Genomic DNA, 12,243 nt, shown 5'->3' on the forward strand with positions numbered 1-12,243 from the left:
GTGGTGGGGGTGGTGGCTTGCACGGGGAGCTTTACATTGTACTTATTGTGTGCAGATACTATCACCCAAATGCTAGAAGGAGATACATAACCAGCAGCAACATATCAGAGAAAGGTGATCAGGATGGTTCCAGGCTTCATGTCTGAAAATTCAAGCCGCTGAATTTCTGTATACTGAAGAAAAGCAGAGCTTGCAGGGAAACGTGTGATGTAGGTCTTCAAATTGTTTTTTAAAAGGCACCAATCAATTTAAGTTGGGCAATGAGCTAGATGCTTGAGAATAGCAGTGCAGTGTTCACTTGATCTCCCTGGAGAATCACGGTGAAGTTTACTATCCCCTTTCATCAGAATGTACCATGGAATAAAATATTGGTAAGAACTCCAAGGAGAGGTGACAGCATGGTGATTTTACCTGTTAACCCAGAGACCCAGGTAATGTTCTGGGAATCTGGGATAAATCTGGAATTTAGAGTCTAATGATGACTGTGAATCCATTGTCAATTGTTGGAAAAATCCACCTGGTTTACTAATGTCCTTTAAGGAAGGTAACTGCTATCTTTGTCTGCTCCTAAGATGCTGCTTGGCCTGCTGTGTTCATCCAGCTCCACACTTTGTTATCTCGGATTCTCCAGCATCTGCAGTTCCTATTATCTCTGACCACAATTTTAACCTCACTGCGAAGCCTCTTCCAGGGATGCCTAACCTCCCTCCAGGCCAACCTCAGGGGATCTGTCTCTCACTGCACCTCTCCACCGATCTTCTCCTCTATCCATCTTCGGTTCGCCTCCCCCTCTCCCTATTTATTTCAGAATCCTCTCCCCATCCCCCTTTTCTGATGAAGGGTCTCAGCCCGAAACATCAGCTTTTGTGCTCCTAAGATGCTGCTTGGCCTGCTGTGTTCATCCAGCTCCGCACTTTGTTATCTCTGCTATCTTTACCTGGTCTGGCCTGCATGTGACTCTGGACCCACAGCAATGTGGTTGATCCTTAATTCTCCTCTCAGCAATTAGGGATGGGCTATAAATGTTGGCCTAGCCAGTGACACCGTAGTCCCATGAATGAATAAACAACAAACTAGAACAAATAGGCTTGAAACAGAACAGCACAGAATAAAAGCTGTCTCATCGGGTTAGAGCTGGTCATGGTGATAGACTAAGGAACATTTGAAATTGAATACAATAATAGGATGGGAAGTCAGTGGAGGTCAGCTAGAACAAATAATTGGAACTTGTGTAGAAATCCATGAAAATTACAAAATTGGGCCATTTAGCCCAATTAACTCGTGTTGGTGTTTACCCTCTATGTGAACAAATAAGTCTAATCACAGTTATCCACCTGTTGCTATGTCTCTTAAACTGTTTTTTTTCCCACCAATTGATTCTAATCTTGAATGTGACATGAATTCTGCCTCAACTAGAAATGAACTCCACATGTACAGAAGGATGTCTAATAGACGATATGGTTTAATTGCAGGACAGGTTGCAAATCTTTAGACAGTTTAAAGTTTCAGTGGAGAGGAATGCAGGGAGTTTGGGAGTCCTAAAAATGTTGTGGACAGAGAAATGTAAATCTTTATTGATGGCGAAGATATGAGGTTGAAGTTAAAAAAAATTCAAATGACAAAATCTCCCCTTCCCCCACGGTATCCCTAAACTGGCCCAGCTTGTCCCCTCACCCCACTGCATCCCAAAACCAGCCCAGCTCGTCCCCGCCTCCCTAACCTGTTCTTCCTCTCACCTATCCCCTCCTCCCACCTCAAGCCGCACCTCCATTTCCCACCTACTAACCTCATCCCGCCTCCTTGACCTGTCTGTCCTCCCCGGACTGACCTATCCCCTCCCTACCTCCCCACCTATACTCTCCTCTCCACCTATCTTCTCCTCTATCCATCTTCGGTCCACCTCCCCCTCTCTCCCTATTTATTTCATAACCCTCTCCCCATCCCCCTTTTCTGATGAAGGGTCTAGGCCCGAAACGTCAGCTTTTGTGTTCCTAAGATGCTGCTTGGCCTGCAGTGTTCATCCAGCTCCACACTTTGTTATCTTAAATTACATGCAGTTCTCTTCAACACAAATACGTAAAGATGGAAATATAGAGTCGGTCAATCAACAATTGTGAAAAATATTTTTACTTTCCACATACTCAAAGCCAGTTGGCCTATTTGTTGAAATTCCTGGTTTATTTCTTTCTGAAAGTATTTGTTCTAAAGTGAGCAATTACTGCAATCTAAGACAACTGTAGAAAATGGAGGCTACTTGCAAGTATGGCATTGGTGGTCACGAAGCAACTGGTCGGCGATAGAATAAAGGTACTTTTTAATTGCCGTCTCCTTAGGGATGAATTTTATGATGGTACAGACAATCTACGTTCCTTCTAAGCTGTGTAGCTGCAAAGGTCTGAACACAGCACGATGACTGGTGTCAGAACACTGATTGTGGCATTGACATCCAATGCCTGAATCAGAATAAATCTTGGAAGCAACCAGGAAGAAAATTAGAGGGAATGCTGCAGACAACCCCCAACCCTTCCTCTCCCCTTCCTGACCTTAATGTCAGTTGGCACATCTCTGAAGTGAAATCTGGTGGCTCTGATCCACTGGGGCAGCAAAGGAAATGGCGGGGTAGGGGTGAGTGGGTACTGGGACTGCCAACCCCTCGGGGCAGGATATCCCATACTACGGAGCTGTCTGCCATTCAGATTGGTAAATGGCAACATGCTGATGGTATCAAATGCAAAAAGACGGTTGTGGCTACTGATGGGGCTATGAGCAGACATCTCCCAGGCTTCATTTCTCGGTCTTCTTGAATTTTGTGACAGCACAAATCTGGGACACTCCAGTAAGTGGAGGGAGCGGGGTGGGAGGAAAGACGTGAGTTGATGGGAAAGCCAATTGGAGGAACTGGGGAAGAGGGCATGGGAGCCATCTTGCAGAGTGGGACCTGTGTCCCCAGTGAGCACCGGGGAACCCCTAAATAGAGTCCATCCCCCCCCCCCCAGATCCCTCATGCCAGACAGCGACTTGGGCTGTTAAAGTTAATAGTCTTGCTTACCTTTCCCCATCTTCTCTCACAGACTGATAAATAGCACTATAGGTGCTTCGGAGGTTGTTAATTGTCAACGTAAAGGTATTAACAGATCTAAGGTCAGGCAGCTGATTAATCCCTTGTGTATTCACCAATCTTTGCCCATAATACGGTGGACATGGTAGAGGTAGGAGAGGGTCAGTGGATGAGCCATTCATTTGATTTTATGTGTCTCCCTTCAAATACTCTACCAAGGGGGAACGAAAATTCATCCCCAGCTCATTATACATAAGAATCCCAAATTGTGTTGTAGCATCATTAATAATCATTTTACTTTGGGCAGTCTGCACACCAATGACATTGGTGGACGTGATGGAAATTGATGCCGATATTCAGTGGCAAATTAAATTGAAGGGCTGGTGGAGGAGAGAAGGTCATAAACCATGTGAGGAGGATGTATGAGAGATCCTAGAAAGAAGGGGAGGTACTAAGGTTGTGAGCTCAGTAATGTTGATACCTCAGGTGCCACCAAGTCTCTCTGATTCCTCTGAAACAATGCACAAAGCAGGTACAAAGCTAGAGATAGTAGGAACTGCCGATGCTGGAGTCAGAGCTAACAAGATGTAGAGCTGGATGAATACAGCAGGCCAGGCAGCTTCAGAGGAGCAGGAAAGCTGGCATTCTGGGTCTGGATGCTGTACAAAGCTAGCAAGCTCCTGTGCTTGATCAGTCCTTTGGTAGGATCTGCATTTCTGGGGTAAGGAGATGCCATTGCAATTAACTGGTTGCTGCCCAACTTTCTGCTGAATTTTGAAAGCCTTTGAATCTAAAAGTGCAAGATATTTCAGGCGTAATTGGTCATATTCATCCCTAATTTTGATGAAAAGAAGCAGCTCTGCATTCTGAGAGAAGATCCTGATCAGGCCTCCTTCAGAAATGTGGAGACGTAATTCCATTCTGATTGGTCAGTTATAATGCAGAACCAAATCAGTAAGGCAAACCATGTCTACTTTTCACAATAGTCAGCTGCCGTATTCTGAAATTTAAAGGCCCTGACACCCGCTTTGACAGCTGATGTCAAATGTGCGTAAGCCTGATTTTAGAAGCTGGGTAAAGTGACATGTTGGCAAGGAAGTAGTGTGACAGTGGGAACTGGATCAGGGACTAGGTGCAATGTCAGTAGGGTGCCTGGGTGCAAGGTCAGAGATACATGGTTAAGGGAAGTTAATGTGGATGGTAGATATCGGGTTCTGCAGGGAGGCAGAGATGGTGGTTATTGAGTGTGATGGTGGCAGGATGAGGAGCTGCAGTTCTGTTAGTGAGGCAGGTTGTGGTGCAGAGGAAGGGGCTAATGTGTCCAGTGACATGGAGAGACAGGTTGTGTGTGGAGGGGAGAAGAAGTAGGGATAAAGGGGATTTGGATATCAATCAGGGCAAATTGTCAGGTGCTGAGTGATAAACACGGATCATGTCTTGGGATTGGGTAAATTGGGGGTGGGGTTGGGTGGTGAAGGAGATCATTCTTACTTGGTCCTTAGTGGGAAAGGAGAATTGGATCATAGAATGTGAAGGGGTTTGGTTGCAGAGCAGGAAATCAATATGGTGATTGATCCCACACATTCTGGAACAGGAGAAGGGAGTTCTGTCCCTAGGAGGAAGGAAAATCTGGTCCAGAGCAGGGCAAAGTGGAGTCAGGCATGGAGCAAAGGAAAAGTGAGTAGGGTCAGGAGTGTGAAAATGGTGTTGTGTCCTGGTGATAAGGGAGTGTTGGGGTCAATCAAATTGTTACTCAGGAGTTTAGCTTTGTATTTAATGGCCCAACTTTTCCTGACTTACTAGGTATTTAATGTCAATGGAACCCTTTAAATTCTCTGTTTAAATGGAAGAGTCCATGCATGGAGAAATTGCCCGGAGGAATCTTCAATTTTTCTGGCAATTCCTTTGGAGCTTGCTCCAAAGGGATTCCAAAATATCCTCATGCACAACTCCCTTCTATAATGAAACAGTGATTTTCTGGCCATTGGCAAACTGGATCAATATGATTTTTCTAGTAAAGTGCTTTGACTGAAAGAAATACCATTTGGAAAGACAATTTGAAAGAAAAAGCAACGCACTTTGCGAGTTAAAAAGAACCATAAATTCATACCTGCTCAAAACAAATCTGCCTCTTCAAAGATAAATGGGAACTGCAGATGCTGGAGAATCCAAGATAACTAAGTGTGAAGCTGGATGAACACAGCAGGCCAAGCAGCATCTTAGGAGCACAAAAGCCGACGTTTCGGGCCTAGACCCTTCAACAGAGAGGGGAATGGGGAGAGGGTTCTGGAATAAATGGGGAGAGAGGGGGAGGTGGACCGAAAATGCAGAGAAAAGAAGATAGGTGGTCTCCACCTATCTTCTCCTCTATCAATCTTCGATCTGCCTCCCCCTTTCTCCATATTTATTTCAGAATGGTCTCCCCCTCCCCCTTTTCTGATGAAGGGTCTAGGCCTGAAACGTCAGCTTTTGTGCTCCTAAGATGCTGCTTGGCCTGCTGCTTTCATCCAGCTTCACACTTTGTTATCTCCCTCTTCAAATTCAGATCATTCAAACAAAACAGAAATATTAATGCTTGTCAGTTCTCATTTGAACAATAACTAGACAGGACCAGCCAAATAATTTAAAACAGTGTTGCTGAGATCAAAGGCGAGCTCATTGTAATTATCAAGTGCTAACATTCTGCAAAGGCATTCATGTCTGTCTGGAACTTTTGTCGTTGTATATTTAACATTATCCCAACCTAAGAAGAGATTATTTGAATTGAGTTCTTTATAACCTCATTCCCAATTATAATAAAACGTTTTAACACATATTCCTCAATGCTGCCAAAACAGTGAAACCAAAAATTTCTTCCAATTTGCTGCTGATATACCATTCAGTTTGTTCCATCACAACTTCGCGTTTCCATTTTTAATCACAATCTCTAACTTACTCGCATTAATAAGCAAAAAAGATTGAGAAGACAAATATCAACAATATGTATGTCAGGGAACTGACAGTAACATTACTCAAGTGTTCTGCTATTAGAGTTTGATTAAGCTGCCTGCAGATCCATTTACTGAAATTTCCTACTACTATTGACTGACAAACATACTCAGTGTTATTTTTGCTGTCATTAGCTTTATTTCTAATACATAATTTGTCAATAAGCAAAACTCTAAATCTCTGAGTGATCACCACACTGCAATGGGTAAGGTTGAGGCCAGAAGAAACTGAGCATTAGGAATTACTTCTATTAGATTGCTGAACTATTGATGCCTCAGGGAGTTTATAGCCGAAGGGAATCAGATCTTTGAGCTGCTAATCCATTGACGGTGACCAATAGATAGATCTTTGCAGGTATGGGGAGTTGCCAGGGACATTTGTTGAAGCTGAGATGTGCAAAGACATCCAGGAATTGATCGGAGGCAGTGGGGAGGGATGTCCACATGGTGCTTAGTGTGAGAGATAGGCAATAAATACGGGCCTTGCCAGCATTGTACATATGAATAAATGAATCAAAAGCTTACAGACAGTAGACAGAGGAGGCATTTAACCAACTGAACAGATCTGGAAGATGAAAGTCCAAACAACTGTGTCCAATTTCCTTCTTTAACAGGAATTAATCAACACTACATTGACTTCTTTATGTGAATCAATTCCAATTACCTATTATACTGCGGGAAGAGGAATTTCATTTTCTTTTTACCTTCAGCTACATTTGAGGTTACTTCTTCATTCAAATTTCAAACTAAATAAACATTACCTTTACTTTCAGTATTTTAAAGATTAGGATCATCTCCCTTCTTAGGCTTCTCCAATGAAAACATATTAAAATCTGAGTATCTATTCATACTTCAGCATCTATTCAGAACCTTGTTGAATACATCAATGAGTCTTTGAAGTAAAGGTGTCCAAAGTACACAATGTTCTAATCAAAAGCATTTGACATGCATCCCAGATCTCAATTAGTCCCATTGATAACAGCTTTACAATGGCTAAGTACTTACATGTTTCATCTGTTGATGTACATTACTGTAAGCCTTTGACATAAGGATCCATTCACTACTCCATAGCTCTTCATGTAATTCAGATCCTTTTCAATGCTATCAATAAATCCATTAACACCTAGCTTCATAACTTAGTGCCCTCAAAAAATGTAATAACAGCACTGAAAATATTAACATTCATGTCATCTGTAGATAATGTAAACTGTAGGGAACAAACCCCACATAGCTACACTAGATATCAGACTTAGTCCATTTGTCAGCGCTTTTGTGAACTATAATAAAGATAATTTTCAAACCAGACAACCACTTTCATTACTTTCATGAATGTCAAATGTCTTTCACATGTGAAACTTCGTTAACATTATATTTATTGTTAACTTGCTTCATAAATCTGCACACAGACGTCTAAACACAGCTAGAAACTTAAGGTGTATTTTTATTTTTATAGGAATTTATTCATTTTAAATTATAGCTATATTAATATCGATTTCAAAATTTAGAAGCCAACTCTATTTCCTCTACATAGATGCTACTAGAATTCAAATGCATCAGTATAACCATGTGAAAGAATGTTAGGTAAAATATTTCACTTCTGTTTGAATAATTACGAAGAATATCTGCACTTCTGCCATTCCTGTCCCATATTATTGCTGCATTGCAATGCAACTTATGCTCATCAACATTCCAAACATTCCATCTGGAAACTTCCACTTATTTATTTGCAAAGCATTTGCCAATTGACCAAAATGTATGGGAGGAAACTGAAATATAATGGAGGGAAATAACCAAAGTTATAGCATGGGAATAACTAACGTTAAGGTATTTTTATAAAATTATCCCCTACTCCAAAAATGTCTGCACATTCAAATCTGATTTGAGATCTGAAAGTTACCATGGAAATAAAAAGTGCTCAGTTAGGAATTGTATATTCCAGCAAGTCCATCAGAACATTATTAACACTTCCCACTGGTTTAACCAAGAGTGTCAGAGATAGATTTACGTAACACAGTACGGAGATGTCTAATAAAATACAATGGGCAAATTTTGCTTTAAAAAATTCATAAAACAGTTGTGTACTCCCATTCATCCACTGGAAATAGCCAAGTCCTTCCTTAGGTATGACAGTAAAGACCTGCAAATGCCCTTCATTGCCAGTTGTTGATTTTAATGTTATCACTTCTGTATTTGTCTCCCCCAGGTATACTGGGACTACGTTATAGCCAGTACAAGCTTTAACCTCATCAATCAGGTCTAATCATTAGCAATATCTACAAGGTTACTCACAGTGTTTCCAAACTGTGGAGTCCGTCAAAGCAATTCTTTCCAAGAGACTGAATATTGTTGTTATGGAGATGTCTGTAGATGACATTTGTACCTTAATTAAAGACTATTCAAAGTGCAGTCTAAACAATAAACTATAGCATATTTAATGTTCAGCACAATAATAAGCAAACTATAACGCTCCTACTAAAAATGTAAAAAGTGAAGGAAGTGTAAGAAAATATAAAAATACTTGCAATTTTTTTCAATATTATGTTACTCAGTTGGTAATATGGCACTGCTGTTACTAACCATGTTTGTCAAACACTGATTAGAATTACCAATAATGACTGCTGCTTGAGGTTGCAAAGTCGATATAGTGCTTGTGGATTGGAAGGCAACACGTTAGGCTTTGATGTTTGTAAAATGATGGGGGAGAAGAGTATATGGTCTCTTTAAAAGATTACATGTTTTCCTAAGTTTGGAGGCTAAAAAAAAGTCTGCAGGCAGCACCAGATGCACAAAGAGTTCTTGAAATTGAAACATTTTATCAAAAGGCTGTAGAGTTAGCTGGCAAAGCAGCATTTTTACCAAGACAACAGGTTTTTGAATTTAGCCAATTAATTTAAACCAGGCACTAGATACCAAAGCCCAATTAAATTTAAATCTTATGGTTTTTGACAACTGAGGACCAATCTGATTGGAAGAAATTAATAAGTCATCAAGGGTATAAAAGGAGAAGCCATTTGAAAATTGGCATGAAATCAAATTACTCTCTGAAGAAAAACTCACTGGGTTTCATGGAAAACGCTAAGCTCAGAGTAAGCATCATCTAACTAAAGCTGCTATGGCACTCATGGCTAATATTCTTGACACAATAATTTGATGGAGGAAAGCATTCATGAATGGAAACCAGCAAAGAACATTCCAGAGACTGATCCTGGCTGTAATTTCGAGAGACTAAGTTATAATTATTTTTGTACTACTTTGGTTTATATAGGTGGGACCTATACTTATTGAAACAGCATAACATTAGAAATTTGTTTTATTCAGGAATAGTTAGTAGTTAAGGGGGAATTGTTCAGTTTGTTAGTAGTTCTGTTAATTTGTTCACTGTTAGAGTTAGACAATTAAATAGTTACATGTTGCCTGTAAAGTGAAAAATCAGGGATCATTTAACTACTCCTTTTGTAACAGTTGATCATAACTGAATATAGGTAATCGAATCAAGGCCTTATTCCAGATCAGAGATGTATAAGAAAATCTTGTTGATTAGTATCTTCCATCACTGATAATCTTGTCTGTTTTTATTTATCGAGATGTTTAGAGGCAGGACAAAGACCCATGGTAAAGAACATCACAACAGTTAAGTTACATAATGAAGCAGGTTCTAAGCAGTTGAATTTTTCAATCTGTACTTTGTTTGTATAATTTGCCTGAAATAAACCCTTAAATTTTAACAGACATCCAATGTATGAATATAGTTCTGAATTTTTTTGCAAGTAAACTGTACAGATGGCCAAAAATAATTCTGAATGGTGTTCATTACACAATGGGAAGTTTAGTCTTGACCATACAATGAATAAAGTGCCTCTTGCAGTGACAAATGAATTAGGCAAAGGCCTTACTGTAGGATGTTGAAAAAGCAACAAAAGAGAACAACAGAACAAAGTACCTTTCCCCTGAAAGTCTGGGCGAGAAACCAATGTAAATTTTTCAAGTAAGTGTCAGTCTTTATGAGAGAGTTTTTAGTCAAAGAAATCCTGTTGCCAGCTTTAGATTTAACTCTGGTAATTCGCCAGCAGAATGCTGAAATTCTCCACTTTATTGTAGTCAGACATTGCATTCTCTTAATGTTACAATCCAAAACAACACCAATTAGCAATGAGTTTAATTTCAGTGATTAAATGCAGCTCATCTTGCAAGAAACATCAAGTAATTATTCATGATTAATACTACTTCCTATCACATCATTGATCAAAGCAGATGAGCTTCACATGAAAAGCAAGAAAACACAGTGAGAGCACAACTCTTTGCTTCAGGACAGAGCAACACCTGTACTGATTGCATCTCCCCTCCATTCCCCAAGCCTCTGCCTTCACTCCAGCTGAAGGAAATTAGCTGGATGGAAAGTGAATCTGACCAACAGATGAAACAAAGAAGAATTTGAAGTACAATCTCATATCAACTTAGAATAAATGTTGAAATTCACGTGTGCTGATTCCAAATTGAGAGGAATACATTGGACAATCTGAAAAATTAAATTATAAGTCTCAATATATGTCTCGGATTATGGTGCCAGCCATTGTGACAGTTGAGTATTAGCAACTGAATTATCATGTTGCATTGTTATTCATAAAGTATTCATTCTTTGAACATAGATACATTTCAGTTCTCGATAAACTGAAGGACCAGATGGCTAAATGAGTAAAGTGTTAAGTTCACACCACAACAGGTTGGATTGCTAAGGTTTATGAAACTATTATTCATTGTTAAATCTACAGGAAATGAAATTCTTTGTTAAAACAAAGTTACTTTATTGCATAATTGTCACTGGAACATCTCCTTTATCAAGTTTTGTATTTACAATTTCCCACTTCATTTTGTGACTTAGAATGCCAGTTTATTGGAAGCAAGTTTGAGAAAACAAAATCACTTTCTAAACATTTAAAACTTGCTTTAAATTACCAAAATCCATTTTGGTAAAATCACCAGAGGAGAAATTTGATTATTATGGACTGGAAAATTCACTTTTTTATTGATAAGTTAACTTTCTCACCTGGGGATTCATTGCACTGCACAAGCAATTGACAAATAAATTATGAATCGTTGCAGACTTAAACTGTAAAAGCAATGTATGGACAGAGATGCATAAAATCCATCAGGCCTGCAGAAATCTCAATATCATTCTCAGTTACACAGCGTGTTTTATGCATCAGCACATTAGTGGTAACGTTTTGCTTCTCCTGAAGCTTTCACATATAAATGTGGCTTTTGGTTCAGACTGAACAGTCAACGGTGAACATAGATGTTCATGGGTACAGGAGTTTCATGCCAATGGTACATTAAATGGACCTGGCAACAATTTCATAATAATTAGGAAACAAAAAAAAACAAAATACTTTTTCAAAATATCAATAAGCTAACACTGACATCTAATAGTTCCAGTGAATGTTACTCCTAGGTTAGACAATTGGAATTACAGCTGGTTGCTACTTCTATATTTAAGTTCAAAAGTTATTTTTTATACATTTGAATTATTATAATATTCTCTTCAATTCATTTTTTTCAGATGTATGCATAAATATTAAGAGAAACCTTTCCTTCTCTGCAGCATTTGAAAAAATATATTACTCTTGTCAATTTATTGTTACCTTAGGGCAGGCTTAAGACACAAAGAATGGAATGTGCTGGCTTTAGCTCAGTCGCAGCACTTTCACTTCTGACTCAGAGTATCATACTTTCAAGTCTGTTATGAACGACAATGAGGGAGAATTGAAACACCCATTTCCTTCCCTCTACTGACTATTGAAAAGAAAGATGTGGGTGTTTTTTAACCCTTGAATATCTGGTTAATTTGTGTAATCAGCAGCATGTTTTTTTGGGGGGGGGTTTTTGCACAGAAAGTGCTGGAGAAAATCAACAAGTCTGGCACCATCTTCGGAGATAGAAACAGCTTTGTGAAAGAGAAATCATGTTTAATCAGTTTATTAGAGTTCTTCGATGGTGTAACACACACAGTGGCTAAAGATGAGTCTGTACATGGATTTCCAGAAGGCACTGACTTGTTTTGATATAAAATTTTGTTATGAAAAGCTCATGGTGTAATTTATTATCATGGATAGAAGATTGGCTAGCTGGCAGGAAACAAAGAGCTTATGCATGAGTGAGTCTTTGTCTGATTGGCGGGATGTGATGCAAAAGTTCTACATG

General features: G+C 39.4%; 1 protein-coding gene across 2 annotated transcripts in view; it reads right to left on the reverse strand.

Moving 5' to 3' along the window:
* LOC125462823 (leucine-rich repeat-containing G-protein coupled receptor 6) overlaps positions 1–12,243 on the reverse strand; it is a 248,235-nt gene that overhangs the window by 47,628 nt on the left and 188,364 nt on the right. For both annotated transcript variants that reach the window (XM_048553238.1, XM_059653420.1), the window contains exon 6: positions 8,335–8,406. In XM_048553238.1, coding sequence (XP_048409195.1) covers positions 8,335–8,406 — 72 coding nt within the window. The remainder of the gene's footprint in view (positions 1–8,334; positions 8,407–12,243) is intronic.

The sequence above is a fragment of the Stegostoma tigrinum genome, chromosome 21 (assembly GCF_030684315.1).
Source record: "Stegostoma tigrinum isolate sSteTig4 chromosome 21, sSteTig4.hap1, whole genome shotgun sequence".
NCBI lineage: Eukaryota > Metazoa > Chordata > Chondrichthyes > Orectolobiformes > Stegostomatidae > Stegostoma > Stegostoma tigrinum.